The sequence below is a fragment of the Salvelinus fontinalis genome, chromosome 8 (assembly GCF_029448725.1).
Source record: "Salvelinus fontinalis isolate EN_2023a chromosome 8, ASM2944872v1, whole genome shotgun sequence".
NCBI lineage: Eukaryota > Metazoa > Chordata > Actinopteri > Salmoniformes > Salmonidae > Salvelinus > Salvelinus fontinalis.
This window is the reverse complement of record NC_074672.1, coordinates 617,622-644,326: the sequence shown is the minus strand read 5'-3', so window position 1 is coordinate 644,326 and position 26,705 is coordinate 617,622. Positions and strand designations below refer to the sequence as shown.

The 26,705-nt window shown below is 42.4% G+C and overlaps 1 protein-coding gene and 1 pseudogene across 1 annotated transcript; one reads left to right on the top strand and one right to left on the bottom strand.

Annotated features, from left to right (window-relative positions):
- Positions 1–3,406: 3,406 nt before the first annotated feature.
- On the bottom strand, positions 3,407–6,534 carry LOC129860294 (proline-rich protein 35-like). The gene is made up of 2 exons (XM_055930616.1): positions 5,018–6,534; positions 3,407–4,870 (listed from the first exon to the last, which is right to left on the bottom strand). The coding sequence occupies exons 1-2, from the start codon at positions 6,370–6,372 to the stop codon at positions 3,994–3,996; spliced, it is 2,232 nt and encodes a 743-aa protein (XP_055786591.1). The 5' UTR covers positions 6,373–6,534; the 3' UTR covers positions 3,407–3,993.
- Positions 6,535–25,084: 18,550 nt separating this feature from the next.
- LOC129861580 (5S ribosomal RNA) lies at positions 25,085–25,202 on the top strand (annotated as a pseudogene).
- Positions 25,203–26,705: the final 1,503 nt, after the last annotated feature.

Sequence of the window (26,705 nt, the reverse complement as noted above, 5' to 3'; positions counted from 1 at the left end):
ACTGAAACCCCTAAACACCTACCTGAGCACTCTCGTGACCACCCCGTGAGAGCCCTCTGTTGCCAAGAAACAGTGGGATTATGTCAAGCAAACCAGGGTAGGCCCAGCAGCACGGGAAACGCAGGAGAGTCAATAAGGAAGAGACTAATTCTCTCCGTGTGACCCCCCTGCATCACCATGTCGAAAGGAGCGGTGACCTCCCTAATCAAAAAATAATAATTGCTTCGACAGGGAAAAACACGTTTTGAAAGGTCATCTGACTCGGAATTCCAACTCTGGAACTTGGGCCTCCGACCTGAAGATCACTGACGTCATGATTTGACCTCGTATTTTTCTAAGTTCCCAGTTATCTTTAAAGCACCATAAAATTCATGGTTCCACTTCACCATGTTACATCAGTGTGAAGCTGGATTCAGTGCCCTCGTCTGCATTAAAACAAAATATTGATCCATGTTGGATGTAACAGCAGAGATGAGGTGCGCACTGTTGACCATGCCCCCTGACTTTGAGAACCTCCAACGCGATATGTTTTAAGCACACCCATCTCATGGTGAAATGGTGAGACGAGACTTTATGTCAGACTATTTTGCAATTGACTGTCATAGCCCCACATTTAAAGTATGTGATGGTGAGTTGAGAAGACAATCAGAAACACTGTTAATGTTTTTCAATTGACTACCTTCACTCCAAATACAATGTTTAGCAATGGCTGTTAATTACATAATTATTTTCACATGGTTGGGGTGGCGAGAATATTCAGATATCAAAATGGGGTCATGGGTCAAAAAAGTTTGGGAAACCCTGCTCAGTGGTTCCCAAACGTTTTATAGTCCCGTACCCCTTCAAACATTCAACCTCCAGCTGCGTACCCCCTCTAGCACCAGGGTTAGCGCACTCTCAAATGTTTTTTTTACATCATTGTAAGCCTGCCACACACACTACACAATACATTTATTAAACATAAGAATGAGTCTGAGTTTTTGTCACAACCCGGCTTGTGGGAAGTGACAAAGAGCTCTTATAGGACCAGGGCACAAATAATGATATAATAATAATCAATCATTTTGCTCTTTATTTAGTCATCTTACATATAAAACCTTATTTGTTCATCAAAAATTGTGAATAACACACCACAGGTTAATGAGAAGGGTGTGCTTGAAAGGATGCACATAACTCTGCAATGTTGGGTTGTATTGGAGAAAGTCTTTAATCAGTTTCCACACACAGTCTGTGCCTGTACTTAATTTTCATGCTAGTGAGGGCCAAGAATCCACTCTCACATAGGTACGTGGTTGCAAAGGGTATCAGTGTCTTAACAGCGTGATTTGCCAAGGCCGGATACTCTGAGCGCAGCCCTATCCAGAAATCTGGCACTGGCCTCTGATAAAATTTTCACAGAACCACTTGTTGCAATTTTGATGAGGCTCTCTTGTTCAGATATCGGTAAGTACACTGGAGGCAGGGCATGAAAGGGATAACGAATCCAGTTGTTTGTGTCATCCATTTCGGGAATGTACAGTACCTGCATAATTGCGCACTCAGCTCACTCAGGCACTGCATCACATTTGACATTGTCCGCAAACTTGAGTTCATTTGCACCCAAAAAATTCATACAATGATGGAAAGACCGGTGTGTCGTCCTTGTTAATGCAGACAAAAAAGAGCTCCAACTTCTTAAACATAGCCTCAATTCTGTCCCGCACATTGAATATAGTTGCGGAGAGTCCCTGTATTCCTAGATTCAGATCATTCAGGCAAGAAAAAACTAGATAGGCCAGTCGTGTGAGAAACTCGTCATCATGCAAGCAGTCAGACAAATGAAAATGATGGTCAGTAAAGAAAACTTTAAGCTAGTCTCTCAGGCTTCCTTGCTAGCCGTGTTCCCTCGTAACGCTGCCGCTCTGCTTTCGCTGCCTCCAGTTCCTCCCGTGGACGGCGATACTCCCCAGCCTGCCTCCAGGGTCCCTTACCGTCCAGGATTTCCTCCCAAGTCCATGAATCCTGAACACGCTGCTCCTCCTTACCACGCTGCTTGGTCCGTTGGTGGTGGGAAGTTCTGTCATGGCCGTTGAAAGAAGAGGACCAAGGCTCAGCGTGGTGGGCGTACATTTTATTTTTATTGAAAAAGACGCCGAACAAAACAATAAACACTACAAAACAAACCGTGAAGCTAAAGGCTATGTGCCATAAACAAAGTAAACTTCCCACAAATGCAGGTGGGAAAAAGGGCTACCTAAGTATCGTTCTCAATCAAAGACAACGATAGACAGCTGTCCCTGATTGAGAACCCTACCCGGCCAAAACATAGAAATACAAATAATAGAACATAGAATACCCACTCCAAATCACACCCTGACCAAACCATATAGAGACATAAAAATGATCTCTAAGGTCAGGACATGACAGATAAAGTATATATTTTTTCCCCCAGCATTGTCCCAGCCATATCTGCGGCAGCAGGAAGAATTAAGTCCTCCACAATGGTATGGGGCTTGCCTGTCCTAGCCACTCGGTAGCTCACCATATAAGACGTTTCTAGCCCCTTCTTATTAATGGTTGCTTTTATACATGTCTTACTACTCAAACGTCGTCTTTATTCTCGCTCAAATATCTTCTGTGGCTTATTTTTCAAATTGTCATGTTTTGTTTCTAAATGTCTGCGCTAGAGTGAAGGTTTCCCGCAAGAGAGTAACGGTTAATGTGATTATTTGACTTGGCTACCGGTATTTGACATTGTGTTGTTATTTCGCTGAACAGAAGATGGTTTCATTTTCTTTTTGGCAGTGAAACAAGGCTACTCAGCCGAGAAAAAAACCTCACCAAAATGTATAGCCCCGTTGGAAAATATAAATGTACTGTTTGAAAATGTGAATATAAAATATATATATATATGAATCACCTTTTTATTTGGCGTACCCCCGACGGCATTGCGGAGTACCTCGTTTGGGAATACCTGCTAGATAGAGGTGTTGCGTCCCAACACTCTCCTTTCTCCCGAAGTGTGCTCTAATTCACTACTCCCCACACATTTAAAAGTATTGGATTGGTGTAGACATGGGTTAGACTACAGTACTGTATATGAACAGAGTCGTGTTGCTGCCCTGTATTAGTTGTGATCCTGAGCTTGATTGTCCCTCTAAAAGGCAAGGGCAGGAAAGCACAATACACCATTGAGGGGTATCTGTCTCATCCCTACTGGGTCTTAGCCAAAATAACCAGGGTTTGATATATCTTTTGTACAATATCAAATGCTCTTGCAAAATAAATGTGTATTTTTCACTGTGTAATGCCGCTATACATTCACGTATTCACTCAAAATGCCCCATACAAAGAGTAGAATAGCAAAAGTCTACAACATCTAATACACAATCTCTTTCTTTATTCAAATAAATGGAAGTGCATTTGTTACAGATGTGTACTGTGGACGTGTACGGTGCAATGGTTTAATCAGACACACAAGACAATCCAACAAGACGTCATTCATATAAAACATAACATTAACTTCTTAATTAATTTTAATTACATCAATCAAATTCATTACAATATGTACAAATCAGTTCAAAGGATTGTCTCTCAACTTGGGACAGAATTGTAAGAGGATTCATACCTTCGATCATAAAACATATTTTCATTTACATGTGTTCAGTGTCGCTCTTTAAGTGCAAGTTTATTTTTTGTCCTACAACAACATTTCAAGCATCACTACTGCCCATTTGAATTGTTTTCCCAAATAATCCTGTATCAACAATCAACATGTTTAGTTTAGTGCATTTGTCATTCCTCGTCACTTCTTCATCCCCCCACCTTTATTTAAGGTGCTAATCTTTGTTATCTTTTGGGGGAGATGGCGGTGGTGTTTTGAGAGGATATTAGTGGTGAGAGTTCTTGCCTGGACAGTGAGAGTCATAAGGAGTGCATGAACAAAAGTGTGTTGTCTTCAGGAGGGCTTTCAGGAGCGTGGCAAGCTGGGAAATTAAGCTTCTCAGGAGAGGTTTAGGAGTCTGTTACTGTCAGGGGGCTTGGCAGACATTTTGGCACCCCTAGTCGCTGAATGGACAGTGGCCTCTTGGAGTTTTTGTTGGAGGAGTGGGGGAAGTCAGTGAAGACCGCGAGGGGCCGTCCATCAGTGCAAAGTAGTACGCTGGAGTCAGCCTCACACTTGGTGGTCCTGCCTGGCCAAAGACCCTCCGCCTGGCTTGGCCTCAACCCCAACCCCTCTGGTGACAGGACCTCCGTCTTCACCACCTGTACCCCAGCCTGACTCATCTTGATCAGCATGTCCAGCGATTGCTTTCGACGCTCTAACGAAGCCTTCATCGCTTCCTTCCTCATCTCATTCTCATCTTCCTCCTCATCCGCTTCCTCCTCCGCTTCCTCCTCCTCTGCCTCCTCATCGTCTTCCTCAGTCTCCGTGGTGATGTCGTCTTTAAGTGAGGCTCCCATGAGGCCCTGGTAACCGGCCGCGACCACCTCAGTCAGCACGGGTTGTTCCTTCTTGATGGAGAGATCCAGGGGTCCTTCCGTCTGGCGAGCTGTCCTCTCCAGTGCATGGTGGATGTGGGAGAGCTCGCTGCGGATCTTGTTCAGGTGTTCCCATAGGTGTCCCTGAGCGATGAGGTCCTCTTTCTCCAGGTGGGAGATCTTGCATTCGGCATCCTGGTACTCCTGTAGAGCGTTGGAAAGGTTGCTGAGGAGGGCAGCAGCTGATTCTGATTTTGAGGATGCCTCCCCCGTCCCTTGGCCGATGGTAGAGTCCTGGCTGCTGGGTCTTCTACAACGCCGAGGAGAGGGCGACTCACTGACTGGGCTCACAGAGTTATTTGTGTAGCACTGCTCTGCTGGCCGGGACTGAGACTGAGCATTTGTAAAACTATGGAGAGACCACAGAAGAGAAGAAAATGCATTTTAGAAATCAGAGATTTCAGAGAGGAAAATACGAAGTCAATTACGAATGATATGACAAATATATAGTGAAACAGTAATAACCAAAATTATATTTCTAAAAGTAAGATCTTACCTGCTTTGGAGGAACAGCTTTTCTGTTGCCATGGAGATGGGTGTGGTGTTCTGAATCTTTTTGAGTAGATCCAGGGTGAACCCGAGGGCTGGCCTCTTCTCTGCAGGGGACTCGTGGGTCCCCAAGAGGGCCCCTGTTCTCTTGAAGCCCCATCCTGGTTTCCCCTCCTTGACTGCAGCCTGGAGCTTGTCCCCTGTCCTGTAGGAAGGGTCTGGTGATGCTGTAGGGGATGAGGTGGTGGTGGTACCTGGCCTCAGAGCAGGCACCTTCCACAAGTTGACTTTGGGCTGGTAACTGGGGTTGGGCTCCAGGCCATTCGCAGAGGTTTTGAGAACCTTGTTGACGTCGCTCTTAGTGGAGGCTGCTCCAAAGGCATGCTCGCAGAGGAATGGGTAGTAGAAGCGGGGCGGCAGGAGGGTCCGGTCGGTGGGATGGTGCACACCGGATGCCGGGTGCAAGAGCTGAGCGGCCGATGCCAGGAAGGGGAGCTGGGCTAGCTGCGCTTGAGTCGGTACGGTTATATTGGTGTCAGCAGTGGGGATTGCATTCATTGAATTCATATAGGAGAAGAGGCTGGGGCTCAGGGGGTATCCCACCCCAAGGATAGACCGGTTGAGTTCTGTGAGGTCCTGGTAGTCCACCAGGCCGGGTGGAGGTGGGTAGCAGGGGATGGAGTCGCTCACTCTGGGCTGGGCGCCCTCGGCCGTGGTGTGGCTGGTGGCAAGCAGGCGCCACTGCTCCGACAGCAGGTCAGGCGCAGTCAGGAACGTATTGGACAGCTTGTAGTGCTTTAGCTGGTTCTCCACCGAGTGTACTCTCAAGAGCTGGTCCTCCAGGGAGAACATATCAGTCATCAGTAGGTCCGGCTCAGGACGTTTACTGGTTCTCTTGGCTGTGCCTTCTGAGCCCCTGTTGGAGCTCTCTCTGGTCATCTCAGTGACTTCAGCTCCTTGTCCACTCTCCTCCTCCTCCTTTCCTCCCGGGCTCTCCCCTTCCTCCTCCATGGCCCGTTGCTGCCGGGGCCTCTCCTCATTCCCTGTAGCTGTCTCGTGCTCCTCTTTCCCAACTGTGGTCCGGAGAGAGTGGGCTTGCTGGAGGGGCCGGAGCTGGTCCAGGTGCAGCAGGTTGCCCTTCTTGTATGGCCAGTCGGACTCGATTAACAGAGACAGGGAGTTCTTACAGAGGCTGTACTTCATGTGGTTGTACAGATGGGACTTCTCCATGCAGGTGAAGGGGCACTGGAAGCACTTATAGTTGTAGGGTTTGCCCCATGGCCGTGGGATGTAGTGGGGCTTCTTGGGCTTGCGCTCCTTGTGCTTACACGTGTGGTCCTCCTTGGACATGATGGGGGACATAATTCTGTCCTCACAATGCAGGTTATTCTGAGGAGAAGGTGTGTGAAAGTCTTGGAGAGATGAGGCTGTAGGGATGCAGGCTCTCGTTCTTTCTCGGGCTAGATGTAGTACATTTCTTCAGCCTTTATATACATAACTTTAAAGATTCTTTAACCTGGGATCCAGGGGGGTAGGAGCTGTGGAATACAAGATACATATATTGTTTTATTATAACATACAAATTAAATGTTCAGGGATGAGTATTAACATAAATTACAGAATCATCTCAAACATTCAATCGAAAGTCAACCGAAATGTTGTGGCCAATTATTAGAATTTTTGTCATATTTTTGTTGGGGGTGGGTTTTTCTCCTGAGTGACGCTGTGGTCTCAGGCACTGCATCTCAATGCTAGAGCTGTCACTACAGACCGTAGTTCGATCCCGGGCTGTATCACAACCGGCCGTGATCGGGAGTCCCATAGGGCGGCGCACAATTGGCCCAGCGTCGTCCGGGTTAGGGGAGGGTTTGGCCGGGGTAGGCCGTTATTGTAAAATAACTGACATGGCTATTTAAATAAAGATTAATTAAATAACAATGAAAAGTAAATAAATTATAGGTGCAATATACAAATAAATATAATTTCATATTCAGTTCATATTTACTTGTGGACTGCCTAACAAATATACAAATAAAAACATTTAAAAAAGGTACATAAATGCAAAGTATTGATCATTTTGATCATGTTCTCTATCTGACCTGGAAACTACGTTTTGTGTATACATGAATACAAGATAAATACATGTAATTATCTAAAGTTAACTACTGTCTAATTATCTGCATTGGGGGTTATGTATCAGCATGCTCATATGTGTGTCTATGAGAGTGCATCATGTGTTGTCTGCCTGAGCTGCTGAACTGAGTTGCCACTAACCCAACTGCGGGGAGGCCCCCACTGCTCTGTTCTCACTGTACCTGCCACTAATCATTATTTCCAGTGCAGCACCAGGCGCTAGCAAGTCCCAGTGCTGGGGGGCAGACAGGCAGCCCGGAGGGGGGGGGGGGACAGGCAGCCCCGGGGGGCTCTGCACCTGTGCAGGGGGCTCCACTCATGGCCCTGGCCTGGCTACATGGGCTCTGGGCTGGGCCCATGGAGGCCGGCTACCGGTGCAGCATGGCCAGGGTGATGGTTTAATTAAGAGGGCGGGTGTTGGGGTTAGTGGGGGCATGGGCCCTGGTTCTTAATGAGAGCCTGGCGTCACGCCCATAGGGCATCGTTAGTGTCAGGGCTGGGATTTGGGTCAGGGCACATCGCACCAAGTTCAACTGCTCTCCTCTCACCCACTTTTCTCCCTACTTCGGTGCTTTTGGAGTTGGGGTGATGTTCTCAAATTTAAATATACTCTTTCATCCATTTCACAGGACAGATAAGAGGGGAGATTTATTACAGCTGGAATTGTAGAATTACATGTAAAATTACATGGTAACAATTGTGACGTTTTGGGACTAAAGAATTGGTACTAAATGATGCTCGTGCTACTTTTTTTATGAATCCCAAAGACTCAGAGAGGTGGTTATTAGGTCATGAAAAATGTTTTTCAAATAAATATCAGGTAAGATAAAGTGTTCCTTGTGTGAATATGTGAACTATTTCTAATGTAATGTTTGTCATGTATTCTGATTATCAGGGATTTGTTTTTTAATAAGCCAGTGCACTAAATATGGCAACGTTACAATATTTTCAGAAACGACTTAAGTTTTCTTTCGTGAAATCATATATATTTGCCACTCGTAAAAAATAAATTAAAACACATTGGAAAATGTCATCAAGAAATGACTGACTTCCCTATCAACACTCTCTCTGTATTTCAGAATTTTCGTTGGATATTTAAGCAAGTTGACCTCCTGTCCGTCTATAACTATGGTAGTTCACAATTCCCAAAGATAAACAACACAATTGGACAATGCAGATTAAATGTCAAATAGATTTTAACATAAAAATGTAAAATAAAGTTTTACACACTTGACCTACTCTATTAACTGATGCGGCTGATTTTAAATACCATAATTGTATGCAGCGTTGTCTCACCATTATTTTTATAGATAAATACAAGACCAATAAATTGAATTATCTACAGTTAACTACTGTCTTATCTCAACAGAGTACCACTTTCTTCCATATTTCAACATAATAATCACTTTAGTTTAATTAACCTTTTGAATAACTTGCTCAAACCAATTTCAAAAACTCCACAAAAATGTATCGTGTCTTTTTAGGGGGGAAGAAAGAAACGTTGTAATCGTATCGTTTATTTTGTATTTTTCCTGTGGTCGTTCAGGGATGAAAGCTTGTGTGATGTTTAGGGGTCCGGGCTGAGGTAAGACTTGTTTAAGAATACGATAAACTTTTATTAAACCATCACGCCGCACATCACACCTTGTGACGACAGATAGACATAAATTGAACTCGACTTCATTGCAGTACAAGAGGGATAACAAAACTCACTCTAACACAGGGTGGCAGGCCTTTTTGCAGAATCCTGCTCGTCTACCCCTGAGGCTCTGACCTGGCCTCTGAGCTCATAATAGAGCCTAACAGCTGCTATTAGGAGGCAATCAATAAAAATCATTTTTCCTTTAGATTTTTTCACTGCTGGACACTGTTAGTGGCCACCAAACCCTCGACCCCCTCCTCCCCTCCGGTCCCGTATCCTTGTTTTAAGCTTTTATGGGTTCCTGGTCAGACAAGCCTATAATCGCTTCAGCTTCAACATATATTGTTTCAATTAAGATAGCTCACATCACTAAAAGCATTGACAATTTGCGTGCAATAACAAACAAAACCTATAACATTGGATGGGTTGGGGGAAGGGTGCAAATGTATCAAATGGCACCAATATGAGATGTTGGCTACTCACAGACAGGAAATAATTACATTTTATAGAGTGCAGAATCAGCCTTTCTATTTACTCTCTTTATGTTATAGTTATATATTGACTAATACAGAGAGTATAACTGTTATACTTTTGCATTCATAAGGGATGTGACTTTACCTAAGATGGTGGCTTGCAGTGAAGACTGAGTGATGATCCAATGTCTTCTGTCAACTTCAACTAAGGAGAAGGTCCTGAAAAAGAGGATTGGAGAATATATAAGAATTCAACATGAACATTAGTTGTTAATCTAGATTTAGGTATTATCATGCAAGTTACTTGATAATACTGTGATAGTGTGTCGGGGCCTCATAAAAATGTTCAATATTCAACTACACATACAGTACATAGAATGTACATACATCTGAATGTTTGACATTGACATTGTGGGGGATTGTTTGTGTTACATTTATTGAATTAACATGCAGTGATATTTAATACATCTGTGAAGTTAACCATTAAAACATTCCTCTCCATTTTTGTTTAGTTGCAGAAGGAATTCACATTAATGATATTGTTGATGATATTGTGAAACAGTCAATATCCAAATAACACATTATTTATTTCTACACTTCTCAAAAATATCTGGGCTTCAGTCCTAAATTAGACTTTGATAGATAGTCTAAACCCAAGTTATCACAATGTTATAGATAAGGAGTTTTTTTAATCCTATAAACAATCAAGCCTAAAATACAAGCTTTAGTCTATGTATGAAAAGCACAAAAATCGATACAAAGTAACCCTTCAAGTAATTTCCTTCTGTGAATTAAAAATGTTTTGAAATAATGTAATGAAATCATTTTGAGTGACAGTTTCATAACAATCTTCCAAAATGAATAGGCTGTTTCAATTATATAAGATAATATAGTCGTAAAATATTATAAATATTTGTAATTTAATTTTCACACAAAATCCATGAATGTCAAATAACAGAACACATTACACTGTTTCCCCATGGACAACGGTGTCTATGGACCAACTGTGACAATAGGCTACAAACATTGACACAACACAACTACAAAGCCCAATAATCATAGCCTTCTAAATAAAACCCACTCATACTAATTATACAACATATGGTATCTGAAATTAGGGAATAAATCTGGTATTCCTACCTGGTGTGTGTCCGTGGTGTGTCTGTATGTCAATTCTCTGCGTATAGCGGTACAAGCAGACAGCGCATATCCAGCTCAAATGGGAGCGCGAAAGCGAGTGTGTAGAAGATATTGACTAGGAGCATTGCCTTGGGGCACTATAATACAGCAGCTCCGTCCTCGGTATTGTCGCATGTGGTGTCTACCTTGCAGCAAGGATACAGAAGCAAAGGTTGGTTCAACGTTAAATTGATGGTAGGCTAGTCAGTATGTACAATTACAATATTTTATTTTACAATTCCTAGTTGGTTTTCAAATTAGGTCTGATAGGCCTAACGCTCAACCTCAACACTTGTTTGACCAACCTATTTCAGGAGTATTTCACTTTTCACACAACATAGCCTAGGCATAAATGTCAAAGCTTACCTTCAAATCAGGAATTATTCAACTGTCAGGCAGCACTCTCCTAATTGATTTCAAAACAACCTGGTATCAAATTGGTGGTTAATAAGATTCAATTATGCTTTGGCAGGTAAATTTTTTTTGCAACTGCTTGCACTTGTGTGGAATAGGATAGGCCTGTTGTTTCAACAAGTTAAGCATGGACATCTTTGAAAGACAAATGAACATTAAAGGCCCAGTGCAGTCTAAAACGTGTTTTATATATATTTCCTGTGATTAACTTGATTAAACATGTTTTATATATATTTAATATATATATATATCCTGTGTTTTATATATATTTCCACACTATGAGATTGGAATAATACTGTGAAATTGTGAAAATTATGATAATGCCCTTTTAGTGTAAGAGCTGTTTGAAAAGGTAATGGTAAAGAAGAAAGACCGCCTGACATATCAGCCTGTTTTGGTGGGATGGAATTTTGGCCTGCCTGATGACATCAGCAGGCTGTTAATAAGTTAATAAATCAAAAAGATGGAGTGCTCCAAACCTCTCTGCCAATAACAGCTAGTTTTCAGTTTCCCCTCCACACTCAGTCCACTCCCAGACAGTCCTAGATAAATTCTTGCTTGAGAAATTGCTCTTGATAAGAAGTTTGTTTCTTTTTGACTGTTTTTAAATGACAACAATCACAGTAATGGACTTAATTGTTACCCAGAATTTTTTTTTAAAGTTGCATTGGACCTTTAATTGTATTGGATGGGAGTTCTTTTAAAAGTGGAGACAAGTTGTATTAATATTAAATGCATAGGCCTATTATTCATGAGCGACAGTGGCCGGTTAAGATTTCTAATACAGCCTGCAGAAGTTGTGATTTGGTTTGTTCTTGTTCTTGTTAGCTCTGTCACCTATAACTTTTACTGGGTAGTTTAGCCGCACTACTGCATATTTCAATATCGTTGCTTTTCAAAATTATTAACCTTTATTTATAGGGCCGACCACCAAAACACCATGTAGCCTAGGCCTAATCTTATGTTTTAAATGTAAGTTAATATGTTCATCAAATTGTCATAAATATATGATAGGCTAACATCTAAATGTCATGTTTTTCTTCCTTCTTATTGCAGGCCTGTTCAAATGATGGTTTCATCATCAAGCTAGGTCTAATGATGTTGACATTTGTGGAATGTCACAATCTTTGTCAATGACATTAGAGTAAAAGTTAACATCAAAATCCCAATGATATATCAATGAGAAAAGATAAATAAATGTGGAGCTAAATTATGAGATGGGGGGGGAACTCAGCTGTCTATCTGTGCATAGGGATATTTGTGTCAAATCGTTCCGAATGAGATAGCTTGGAAAGTTGTACTTGTCAGTAATTTTTCCTCCTTTTATGCGTTTTTTCTGTTTCCTTTCTTTATTTTAGTCTTGTTGTTTTTGCCTTTTTGTGCTTGTAGGCTATTCTCTGTAGATGTGTTTACCCATTTCAGATATTAATTTCAGAGATTTTGTATTATTGAATAAATAAATAATTAAAATAGCATACATCAAAACATATATAAGATTTTGTCCAGAATCTATAGTTAAAATAAGTGTTTGTTTGTATTTGTTCATACACGTGTGTGTGTGTGTGTGTGTGTGTGTGTGTGTGTGTGTGTGTGTGTGTGTGTGTGTGTGTGTGTGTGTGTGTGTGTGTGTGTGTGTGTGTGTGTGTGTGTGTGCACAAGCATGTACATATGACACTCTCTGTCTGTGTGTGTGTGTGTTTTGTGTGTATGTGTCTACTGAGTTTGACCGTGTGTGTATGATTGTGTACTACTGACTGTGTGTATGAGGAAACAGGGGTATGTCAGGTGGAAGTGCGTCTGAGGGTGGTCGGGGGCTCTTTCTCCTCCGCTTGCCCGCAACAACACACACACACACACACACACACACACACACACACACACACACACACACACACACACACACACACACACACACACACACACACACACACACACACACACACACACACACACACACACACACACACACACACACACACACACACACACACGCACACACACACACAGAGCTTGGCTGGCCGCGCTGCCTGGTACACGACTCAGTGCAGCCTCCCAGAGAAGCGATTAGTGCAGTGGCACTGGATAGGTTCCTGACGTGAGCTGTGAGATCACATCCACAGGCAATGACTGATGCGTGTCTTATCTGACAGCTCAGACTCATTTGTTAATCTTTCTCTCTCTCTCTCTCTTTCTCTCTCTCTTTCCTATTCCTTGCTCTCCCAACCCTCCCATCTCTCCACTTCTCTCCCTCCTTTTTTCCCCTCTTTCTTCTGTACCTCCCATCCCTACCACTTCTCGCTATCCTCTCTCTCTTCCTCCCTCTCTCTCTCACTCCCTCTCTCTTAGCCTGTGGCTGGCACTGGGTCAACTCCAGGTTCTTCATTTCTCTCCTACAGTATCTGGCTGTGTGGAGGCGTGTGCGGGCCCCTTTGAAAATGTCATTGTACGTGTGTCTGGGGGAGTCGGGCCCCCTTCACGAGCCATCAAGCCCGCTGTCACGCTGCGCCGTGCAAATGGAGACAGACAGGCCACTCCGTAGGGCCTAACCATCTGTACCAAATGTGACAGCAGGGGGAAAAGGATATCTGGCAAATCAGGAGGAATGAGATGAGAGGGTGAGATTGAGAGAGAGTGAGGTAGAGAAAGAGAGAAACAGAGCTTCTTACTCTGACAGTGTGGAAATCCAATTATCATGGCGGCGTACACAGGAACATCTTCCTAATTTTCAGTTGCACCCCCCCTTTCTTTTGCGATCAGAACAGCCTTCAATCTTTTGTCTTGCCCATTCACTCTCTGAATGGCACAAATACACAATCCATGTCTCAGTTATCGCAAGGCTTAAAAATCTTCCCATTCATCTACACTGATTGAAGTGGATTTGACAAGTGACATCAATAATGGATCATAGCTTTCACCTGGATTCACCTGGTCAGTCTATATCATGGAAAGAGCAGGTGTTGTAAACTCAGTGTACACTCACTCACTCACAAACACAAACACCCATACTCATAAACACACGAATATATACACACACTCTCACACACACACAGTCAACGCTGCTGTCCCATATACACTGCCGTTCAAAAGTTTGGGGTCATTTAGAAATGTCCTTGTTTTTGAAAGAAAAGCACTAAAAGCACTGTCCATTAAAATAAGCTCAAATTGATCAGAAATCCAGTGTAGACATTGTTAATGTTGTAAATGACTACTGTAGCTGGAAACGGTTGATTTTGAATGGAATATCTACATAGGCATAGAGGCCCATTATCAGCAACCATCACTCCTGGTAGCTTCATTAAATAGTACCCGTAAAACACCAGTCTCAACGTCAACAGTGAAGAGGCGACTCCAGGATGCTGGCCTTCTAGTCAGAGTTCCCCAGTCCAGTGTCTGTGTTCTTCTGCCCATCTTTTCTTTTTATTGGCCAGTCTGAGATATGGCTTTTTCTTTGTATCTCTGCCTAGAAGTCCAGCATCCCGGATTCGCCTCTTCACTGTTGACGTTGAGGCTGGTGTTTTGCAGGTGCTATTTAATAAAACTGCCAGTTGGGGACTTGTGAGGCGTCAGTTTCTCAAACTAGACACTCTAAGGTACTTGTCCTCTTGCTCAGTTGTGCACCGGGGCCTCCGTTGGTTTGCCAGTTTGCCAGTTTGCGCTGTTCTGTGAAGGGTGTAGTACACGGCGTTGCACGGGATCTTCAGTTTTTTGGCAATTTCTCACATGGAATAGCCCTTATTTCTCAGAACAAGAATAGACTGACTAGTTTCAGAATAAAGTTATTTGTTTCTGGCCATTTTGAGCCGGAAATCGAACCCAAAATTGCTGATGCTCAGATACTGAACTAGTCTAAAGAAGGCCAGCTTTATTGCTTCTTTAATCAGTACAACAGTTTTCAGCTGTGCTAACATAATTGCAAAAGGGTTTTCTAATGATCAAGTAGCCTTTTAAAATGATAAACTTGGATTAGCTAACACAGTATGCCATTGGAACACCGGAGTGAGGGTTGCTGATAATGGGCCTCCTGTACACCTATGTAGATATTCAATTAAAAATCAGCAGTTTCCAGCTACAATAGTCATTTACAACATTAACAATGTCTAGACTGTATTTCTGATCAATTTGATGTTATTTTAATGGACCTAAAATGTGGTTTTCTTTCAAAAACAAGGACATTTCTAAGTGACCCCGCGAAAGGTAGTGTATAGAGACAATTAAACACTTGGCACCTCCTGTTTCTTTAATACTGTTTTTAACACTTTGTATTCATATACTGTATTCCTCATATAGCTCATTCTAATATATCTACTACTGTACATTGTGTTTTTGTTACCCTGTTTATACACAGATACTATAGATACTGACATTTCTTGACATACGGTAGCTCACTGTAAGATATTTACCACTGTACATATCCTTCTTACTATACATTTTTGGTGTAGATACGCATACATTGGGTTGTTAATTGGATTCATTTTTGACATTCTTGATTTCTTGTTTGTATTTTTTTATTTTCTATTATTGGTGTACTTGTTTGAACTTTTCACTGCACTGTTAGGTGCTAGTAACGCAAGCATTTCGCTACACCCTATTGCTTTAACATCTGCTGAACTGTGTAGGCGACCAATACACTTCAAAGTATGCCTCACCAAATAGCTATCGTGATTTAAGCTTTGGCTTTTGGTTCAAGTCTGGAGATATATACTGTACCAATGAGAATTGGACTCGTAAGATTGTAGCATTTTCAATTCGAGACTTCGATGAGTTAAGAGAGCTGTGCTGGTGTAGTAAAGATCCTTATAGAGAGGCATCTGGGGAGGCTGACAGGAGCACTCTATTATGACTTAGAGAAAGGAACTTCGGGGCAGCTACAACACTGCTCCTGGGGAGATCCAGCTGTGCAGCCCCTGCACACACACACACACACACACACATGCACGCACACACACATGCAGTGCACACACTCACACATTCATGATACTCACACGCGCAAACGTGCACACACACAAACATGCACACACATACTCCATATACACACTTACAAGATGGACTGTGGATGGATAGATGGATAGATGGAGAGATGGGTGGAGGATGGGTAATGGTTGGCCTAACGGATGGCCTGATGGCCTATTGCCCATGTGAGTGTTCAGTCTTGAAGCCTTTTCCCTTTTCCAGTGCCTGGGTTTAGAGCCTGGGGTGGAATAGCTAACGGCTCCTCTCTTAGCCCTGCACTGCCAGGCACATTAAGTAAACTCATATCGCTCTCAACCACAATCAATTATTGAACAGCCCGTCCCTGCTCCTTTCTTTCATTTTCAAAGGAGAACAACTCCGAACATCCATCCCCAGCATTTCCAAAACATAGCCACCAAATGACTTTAGTGTCTTCCTTTGTTATTTCAGTATAGCCCTTTAACATGAATATTTGTTTTAACAGAAAATCAGTAGCTAACAAAGGCTTGGAATAGCTTCATCTAGCTAATTATGTGGTAATACATAATTGTTATATGTAACATAACATATTGCAAGCCTGTGTCTAAAAGTAGGTAGCTTGAGTTGCTGTGTAGCATATGCACAGTATACCATGCATTTTTCAACCAGGAGAAAACATAGTTGCCATCCCAGGAGGCTGCTGAAGCGAGCACAGCTCATAATAATGGCTGGAATGGAGTGAATGGAATGGTATCAAACACATGGAAACCATGAATTAAAGAGTGGTTCAATCAAACCCTTAGAACCCAGTGGATTTATGTAGAAGGCAAACAATTGATCTTTCGGTTGTAGATGGCAACCGCACGCGGCCGGTTGCACCTTAATTGGGGAGGACGGGCTCATTTTAATGGCTGGAATAGAATCAAACCCAATCAAACCCTTAGAGTCAAACCCTTGGAACCAGTGGATTTATGTAGAAGGCAAACAAGTGGTCTTCTGGTGGTAGACGGCAACCGCAGGCGGCCAGGCTGTGGAATAAATTCCATCCATTACTATGAGCCCGTCCTCCCCAATTAAGGTGCCACCACTCTTTAATTCATAACAGGACAACATAAATCTTGCTAAACGATTGGATAGATACATTATTGCATCATAAACACCATAAACTCTCAAAACATCTCCTATTTCCCATCTATATTCAGCATGCCTGTGAATACTCAGGGGAAGCGTGGAGAAACTCTTATCAGTCATTTCGCTGCTGAGTGATCCATCCAACCCTACCATCCTGACTAGCCCGTAGTGACAGTGACAGACTCCCTTAAAGGTGAATTGCCCTCAGAAGGAGTGAGGGAAGTGAACAGCCCTGGGAGCATGAAGCAGGAGGATTGAGACAATTTCAGTTTTCCACTCAAATGCCCTCACACAATTATACCAGGGAGGGCAGACGAGTGATGGACACGGTCAAAACTTTTAAAAAGCAGCCTCTGAAGAGAGCTTGGTTTATCTCTGAAAAAGTGAGGTTTTTTTTCTCTCTCGATATTGATGCGCTTCTATTCCTCATGAGTCAATACGAAATTCCTTAAACAAGATAAACACAGTTTACATGACCCTCTATTGGAATAGATGAAGAGAGAGTGTACTATCATTCTGTTTTTGGTTGACCGACTGTTAGTATTACACCTAGTGACATTGATATGTCTGTCAGTGTGTAGAGACACTGGACTTGACACTTACTGGTCCTGTGTTGTCAGACTGTGATGGGAAGCAGCTGGTGCAGGGTGTCTTGGTTCAACTCATCGTGTCAGTCTCCGCCCCCGGTTACCAGCTGCCCCGGTCCGCACCCCGAGGAGTCGGGGTCTCGGTTGCTGTGGCACCTGTGGGGGTGTCACCTGACGGGGGAAAAGGAAGTGGAAATGAAGGGAAGCAGCAGATCCTGCCACGGAGCATCAGAGCGCCTGTCAGTCAAACCACTGACCTGCAGGGTGTGAGTGTGTTTATGTGAGTGCGTGTGTTTGCGTGAGTCAATGAACGCACTGACCCACAGGGTGTGTGTGTGTGTGTGTGTGTGTGTGTGTGTGTGTGTGTGTGTGTGTGTGTGTGTGTGTGTGTGTGTGTGTGTGTGTGTGTGTGTGTGTGTGTGTGTGTGTGTGTGTGTGTGTGTGTGTGTGTGTGTGTGTGTTTGGCTCGTGTATATGTGTGCCCATAAAGTCACTGAGCTACGGGGTGTGTGTGCATCCTTGTGCTTGTGTGTCTGCGTGTGCGCATGTGTACGTGTGCATGCCCATCATTGCAGGGTTTGTGAGTACATTACATTAACGCCTTGATCCTGTGTGTGTCCGTGAACACATAGACCTGGAGGGTGTGTGTGTAGTGTGTGCATCTAATGCACTGATCTGTAAGACTGCATGCCTGTGTGTTAGTGTCTGGTTTGTATATGTCATTGAGTTTCTTCTCAACAGCGTCCCTTGAAAATGGCCCAGCAGCCAAAACATTGGCTATGATTTGATATTGAGTTCAAAGTTAAATGCTTTTACGTGTGCATCCTATCCTCCTTCACTACTTTAAAAACGAAACATACTGGCACTGCACTCAGTAAATATCAATAGGTTGTATATATTGGAATCCCAAACCAGAGGCACAATACACTGTATTTATGATAATCTCAACACCCAGAACTAAAATATTGTGTAATTGCGTCAAATGCTCGATGAAGTTCTGGGGAGACATGTCAGAAAATATATTAATGCGACTTACAAAGTCTCCACCCCCCTAAATGGAAACTCTCTGCAAGTTTCAGGCAAGTCTATGGACCAAATGTCCCCTCCCATTACGAAATTCAAAAGATGCGAGCACCTGGGAAATCTTGACTTGTCCAAATGATCAGTGACGATAAATCAGTGTGCCAGAACAGTTCCTTGTTACTCGTCCATCCCACAGTCTGTCGACAGTTGCAATTGCCATTTATGTTAAATGCATCTGTCCACGAGAGATTATATTGATGACCATATTACACTAGACTAAATTATCCCACATACAGTTATCTTGCTTACCGACAATCTGGTAGCACCACTGGGGGATACAGCACCGCCAGCATGTCCATGACCATGCTCTTCTAATCCCTTCGCACCAGAGCTCAATGCGATGCCACCTTTCGCCCTCACACTCTTTGGAACATGAAGGCTGGTTGGTGTAAGTGTGTGGCCCAGCTGCAGCCGTGGTCTGGTCCCCCGGCGACCGCCGTCACTGGGTGTGACCTGCAGCGGTGTGGGGTGGGATGGGGGCTCAGCTGGGGAGCAGCGTGCGCTGGATGTGGGCGTGTGGGAGTTGATAGAGAGAGGAGGCTGCAGCTCTGGCTCTGGTTCTCTGAGGACGAGTAGAGGCGGCCATGGCCCTGGCTGGCCAAGCGGGAGGAATGGAAGGAGACAGGGCCCAATCACCCAGGACCCCTCGACTCACTCAGCTCCATCCCCTGGGATCCCGCAGCCTTCCAAACTACAAGTCTATGTTTTAGCATACCATATGTTCACCCCCACACCCCTTTAGCAAATAAACAAGTTGAGAAGCTATAGCTAGAGGGAGGTTGTGTCTCTCTCGCTCCTCTCTTTCTCCTCTATCTGTTTTTCTCTCTCACACTCTCTCTGTGTGTCCTCTCAAAGTACATTTTGGCTGCATGTGTCACATATTATAAATGGAGCAGAAATCTGTCATGTATTATTGTATGACATGGATTATCTTAACAGTGAAACAGCAGGGACTTTTGTAAGGAGGGGCTGACTTTTATTCTGTAAAGTGAGTGCCCTCACGCTGACAGTACTTTGTTGGATTATTTTACTTCATCGATCTGAAACAGTTTTGTTGTTCAGCAGGTGTTGCGTGTTCCCTGTGTTTATTGTGAGGCAAAGAGCATAAGTATGTGATGTATAGCTGAGTAAAATAAAAGTTACTGGAAAATACCTGCAATTATAATAATATAAATTCCAGGGCATTCCACCAATAGAGTGCCTTTTGGGTGGTGTAATAAAATATTTATTGAACCTATTTTTAACATTATTTCATAAAGAGTTGTTCAACATCATAAAAAACATGTTTTCCCATCTCAAGAGGTTACATTTTTAAAATAATTATAGTAATTGCCAATTAAGTGCCAACCCACTGGGCAAAACTGATTATATCAAACATTGTTTCCTGTCACACCCTGATCTGTTTCACCTGTCTTTGTGATTGTCTCCACCCCCCTCCAGGTGACACCCATCTTCCGCATTATCCCCTGTGAATTTATACGTCATTTCAACCAAAATAATTCAATGTGATGACTGAGTCACGTGAAAAACTGATTGGATTTAAAAAAAGTTGTCAACATAAGGGAATTTTGTCTTTTTTCACCTAACTTTTTACCTAAATCCAATGACATGGGGAATTTGGGGGGGGGGGATTTCTCATTCAATTCACTTTAGTTGAAAACCAAATGTAATTTTAAACTAGATGTTGAACTGATGTCTGTGCCCAGGGGCGTATTGGCCGTCTGGCAATTCTGGCAAATGGCCGGACCATTTTTCAGTTTGTTGGGCTGGTCAAAATTGAAATACACAGACATCTAAAATATATACAGCATACTGTAAACAAATAAAACAATGAAAAAGTGACATGGCCGGTGGTCCATGGGCCTGTTAAGATTTTTTTTTAAATATTTTTGCGCAATTTCTCTCTTAATCTACACTGAGTGTACAAATTATTAAGAACACTTCCCTAATATTGAGTTGCACACCCCCTTTTGCCCTCAGAACAGCCTCAAATCGTTGAGGTATGGACTCTACAAGGTGTCAAAAGCATTCCACAGAGATGCTAGCCCGTGTTGACTCCAATACTTCACACAGATGTGTCAAGTTGTCTGGATTTCCTTTGGGTGGTGGACCATTCTTGATACACACGGGAAACTGTTAAGTGTGAAAAACCCAGCAGCGTTGTAGTTCTTGACACAAACCGGTGCGCCTGGCACCTACTACCATACCCCATTCAAAGGTACTCAAATCATTTGTCTTGCACATTCACCGTCTGAATGGCACACATACGCTATCCAAATCTCAATTGTCTCAAGACATTATTCTTTAACCTGTCTCCTCCTCTTCATCTACACTGATTGAAGTGGATTTAACAAGTGATACCAATAAGGGATCATAGCTTTCACCTGGATTCACCTGGTCAGTCTATGTCATGGAAAGAGCAGGTGTCCTTAATGTTTTGCACTCTGTGTATAATAAGCCTTTGGCTGGGCTGATCAGTGGGCCCCCTTCCAAGATGTGCCTGCCTGCTTTTCTGATAGGCTGAACTGAAGTCATGCAAACTCCCATTCAAAGTCACGGCACCAGCAAAGAGACCTGCTCTGACTCCGTCATCAGTTAGACAGCCAAAATCATGAATAGTAAAAAAACGGAAAGGGTACCTTTAAAAGTAGAAAGAGCTCATTCTACATTGTGGCCTAAATTCAAGTAAATGAATCACTAATCACACAAAATAAAAATGAATCTTCAGAAATTACTTTGTCAAAGCAACTGTAACGGCTTTCTTCCTGGGATGAAGGAGAGGACCAAAACGCAGCGCGGCTAGTGTTCAACATGTTTAATATAGAGAATAACGTGAACACAACAAACTACAAAACAATTAACGTGAAAACCGAGACAGTCCCGTGTGGCACAAACACTGACACAGGAAACAACCACCCACCACTCCCCAACACAAAACAAGCCACCTAAATATGATTCCCAATCAGAGACAACACAAAACACCTGCCTCTGATTGAGAACCATATTAGGCCAAACATAGAAACAACATAGAATGCCCACTTAGCTCACGTCCTGACCAACACTAAAACAAGAAAACACACAAGAACTATGGTCAGAACGTGACAGCAACAAAGTAACTAGGGCTTTATAATGATGGTGAAAACTTGGGGGAAATGTTGGGGTTAAGTGGGTTAAAATCTTCCTACATGTCAGAAAAACATGACGTGGGACATATCCAAATAAAAATCATATTTATTGAGATTTTCATGTAGTTTATATTGAAGGGCTTTTAATAAAGCAAGATTTTAGAAATTAAATATTGGGGAAAAATATGTACTTAAAATGTCAAAGGCACTCTATTCGTGGAATGACCCACACACTCGCTTCACTATTAGTTCTGTACAAAACCTTCCTTGGCAGATGTTCACAAAAAAAATATTTTCTGTGTAGGATAGCTGGCTTGTAAGCAGGGTTGGATGGGTTTCTTTCTAAATATAATCCGTTACAGTTACAAGTTACCTGTCCAAAATTGTAATCAGTAACATAACTTTGGATTATCCAAACTCAGTAACGTAATCTGATTACATTCAGTTACTTTTAGATTACGTTCCCTTTAAGAGGCATTAGAAGAAGACAAAAATGTATGTTACCAATTGAACGACATCCATTGAAGGATAAATCAATGTTAAAGTTTACATACTGTAGCTGGCCATAGATGGATGTTCAATTTTACTTTATGGGTTGGTTGTGTAGGCTTCTTCTAACCTATTGCTTTCTACTACATACAGTTGAAGTCGGAAGATTACATACACTTTGGTTGGAGTCATTAAAACTCGTTTTTCAACCACTCCACAAATTTATTTTTAACAAACTATAGTTTTGGCAAGTCAGTTAGGACATCTACTTCATGCATGACGCAAGTAATTTTTAATTGTTTACAGACAGATTATTTCACTTATATTTCACTGTATCACAATTCCAGTGGGTCAGAAGTGTACATACACTAAGTTGACTGTGTCTTTAAACAGCTTGGAAAATGCCAGAAAATTATGTCATGGCTTTAGAAGCTTCTGATAGGCTAATTGACATCATTTGAGTCAATTGGGGGTGTACCTGTGGATGTATTGCAAGGCCTACCTTCAAACTCAGTGCCTCTTTGCTTGACATCATGGTAAAATCAAAAGAAATTCGCCAAGACCTCATAAAAAACATTGTAGACCTCCACAAGTCTGGTTCATCCTTGGGAGCAATTTCCAAATGCCTGAAGGTACCACGTTCATCTGTACAAACAATAGTACGCAAGAATAAACACCATGGGACCACGCAGCCATCATACCACTCAGGAAGAAGACGCGCTCTGTCTCCTAGAGATGAACGTATTTTGGTGCGAAAAGTGCAAATCAATCCCAGAACAACAGCAAAGGACCTTGTGAAGATGCTGGAGGAAACAGGTACAAAGGTACCTATATCCACAGTAAAACAAGTCCTATATTGACATAACCTGAAAGGCTGCTCAGCAAGGAAGAAGCCACTGCTCCAAAACCGCCATAAAAAAGCCAGACTACGGTTTGCAACTGCACATGGGGACAAAGATGTAACTTTTTGGAGAAATGTCCTCTGGTCTGATGAAACAAAAATTAAACTGTTTGGCCATAATGATAATAGTTATGTTTGGAGGAAAAAGGGGGATGCTTGCAAGACGAAGAACACCATCCCAACCGTGAAGCACGGGGGTGGCAGCATCATGTTGTGAGTGTGATTTTCTGCAGGAGGGTCTGGTGCACTTCCCAAAATAGATAGCATCATGAGGGAGGAACATTATGTGGATATATTGAAGCAACATCCAATGACTTCTTTCAGGAAGTTAAAGCTTGGTCGCAAATGGGTCTTGGTCGCAAATGGACAATGACCCCAACCATACTTCCAAAGGTGTGGCAATATGGCTTAAGGACAACATAGTCAAGGTATTGGAGTGGCCATCACAAAGCCCTGACCTCAATCCTACAGAAAATGTGTGGGCAGAACTGAAAAAGCGTGTGTGAGCAAGGAGGCCTACAAACCTGACTCAGTTACACCAGCTCTGTCAGGAGGAATGGGACAAAATTCACCCAACTTAATGTAGGAAGCTTGTGGAAGGCTACCCGAAACATTTGACCCAAGTTAAACAATGTAAAGGCAATGCTACCAAATAGTAATTGAGTGTATGTAAACTTCTGACCCACTAGGAATGTGATGAAAGAAATAAAAGCTGAAAGAAATCATTCTCGCTACTATTATTCTATTCGTAACAAACCAGCAAAAGATATATAATTTTTGACTAACCTTGATAAGCTTCATCAGATGACAGTCCTATAACATCAGGTTATACATACACTTATGTTTTGTTCGGAAATGTGCATATTTAGAGCTGAAATCAGTGGTTATACATTGTGCTAACGTAGCTACTTTTTCCCACAACGTCCGGATATTTTTCGGACACTTTTTCTGACACACATATTCTGACCAAATAGCTATTCATAAACATAACAAAAAAATACATGTTGTATAGGAAATGATAGATACACTAGTTCTTAATGCAATCGCCGTGTTAGAATTCTAAAAATAACTTCATTACGACATCCAGCTTAGGTATAGCGAGAGAGTACCCAAAAGCTGGGCGCAAACGACTAGTTCACAAGTTCGACAGATATATGAAATAGCATTATAAAATGGGTCCTACTTTTGCTGATCTTTCATCAGAATGTTGTACAAGGGGTTCTTTGTCGGGAACAATCGTTGTTTGGATTTAGAACGGCCTTTTTCCCTCTCGATTTAGCAAGCACACTAGCCAAGTGGCACGAATCTCTCCATGTCAACAAACGGAAGAGAACGGAACACGGCAAAACTCCCGAAAAAATTTCAATAATCTGATTAAACTATATTGAAAAAACATACTTTACGATGATATTGTCACATGTATCAAATAAAATCAAAGCCGGAGAAATTAGTCGTCCATAACGACAGCTTATCAGAAGGCAAATCCAGGTCCTTCCTCGCACTCTCCAGAAAACAGGAAACTGGTGACACGTCATGCCAAGAGCTATGATTCGAGTCCAGATCAAGTTACAAACTCCATTTCTTCTCTCACTCCTTGTCGACAGCTAGTGGAAGAGGTATGAAGTGCATCCAAACTTTTAAATATCAAGGACTTTAATAGGCGGCCCCTAGAAGAGAGCATCGATTTCAGATTTTCCACTTCCTGTCAGGAAGTTTGCTGCAAAAGGAGTTCTGTTTTACTCACAGATATAATTCAAACGGTTTTAGAAACTAGAGAGGGTTTTCTATCCAATAGTAATAATAATATGCATATTGTACGAGCAAGAATTGAGTACGAGGCCGTTTGAAATGGGCACCTTTTATCTGGCTACTCAATACTGCCTCTGCAGCCCAAACAGGTTAAAGCTGCTTATCTAATTGGTGAAAATGCAATGTCTGTTTATCAGACTCACTTTGACTTTAAATGGTGTACCAGGAGTAGGTCCTTCACTTACGGGCATACCAGCCTGAAACCTCTGACCTCTTCTGATCTTGGAAGCTAAGCAGGGTTGGGCCTGTTCAGTACTTGGATGGGAGACTGCCTGGGAATACCAGGTGCTGTAAGCATTTTGTCCACTAGGGTGTGCTCTTGCATTATTTCATCAGCAACACTGCCTTGTCGTAAGCATTTGATGCTACAGTATGTGTAATTTCTTCCATTTTGTGACCCAAAGTTCAAGCTGCTTATCTAATTGGTGAAAATGAGTTCCCAAATTAAACTGCCTCGTACTCAATTCTTGCTCGTACAATATGCATATTATTATTACTATTGGATGGAAAACACTCTCTAGTTTCTAAAACCGTTTGAATTATATCTGTGAGTCAAACAGAACTAATTTGGCACAAACTTCCTGACCAGGAAGTGGAAAGTCTGAAATCGATGCTCTGTTCTACTTCTTGCCTATAAATGGGCATGATACGTATGAGTATACATGCACGTCATACACCTTCCCCTGGATGTCAAGAGGCGGTGAGAGAAGAAATTTAGTGTTTATCTTGGTCTGAAGTGGAATACAAGCTCTTTGTATGACGTGTCCCCCATTTCCGGTTTTCTGGAGAGCGCGAGGTGGTTCCTGGATTTGCCTTCTGTTTAGCTGCCGTTATAGGCGACTACTATCTCCTGCTTTGATTTTATTTGATACATGTGACCATATCATCGTAAAGTATGTTTTTTCAATATAGTTTAATCAGATTATTGACATTTTTTCGGGAGTTTTGCCGTGTTCCGTTCTCTGACTTTGTTGACGATGGAGCGATTCGTGACACTTAGCTAGTGTGCTTGCTAAATCGAGAGGGAAAGTGGCCGTTCTAAATCCAAACAACGACTGTTCTGGACAAAGGACCCCTTGTCCAACATTCTGATGAAAGATCAGCAAAAGTAAGAAACATTTTATGATGCTATTTCATATATCTGTCGTGCATGTGAACTAGTCGTCGGCGCCCAACGTTTGGGTACTCTAGCTATATCGAAGCTGGATGTCGTAATGAAGTTATTTTTTAGAATTCTAGTTAGATTAGTTAGGTTGGCTTTGTGCATGCTACCTGTGCTGTGAAAAATGTCTGTCCTTTTTTGTATTTGGTGGTGAGCTAACATAAATATACGTGCTGTTTTCGTTGTAAAACATTTTAAAAATCGGACATGTTGGCTGGATTCACAAGATGTGTACCTTTCATTTGCTGTATTGGACTTGTTAATGTGTGAAAGTTAAATATAAAAAATATATATATTTTGAATTTCGCGCCCTGCACTTGAAGTGGCTGTTGTCATAAGTGTACCGACGCCGGGCTGCAGCCATAAGAAGTTAAATGTATTTGGCTAAGGTGTATGACCAAAGTCTATTTGTCACGACTTCCACCGAAGTCGGTTCCTCTCCCTGTTCGGGCAGTGTTCAGCGGTCGGCGTTGCCGGTCTTCTAGCCATCATTGATACACTTTTCCGTTTGTTTTTTCTTGTCTTCCCACACATCTGGTTTCAATTCCCTCATTACATGTTGTGTATTTAACCCTCTGTTAAATGTCCTTGTCTGGAATTGTGTATTGTAAGTGCATGTGCACGTTAATCTGGTGTGC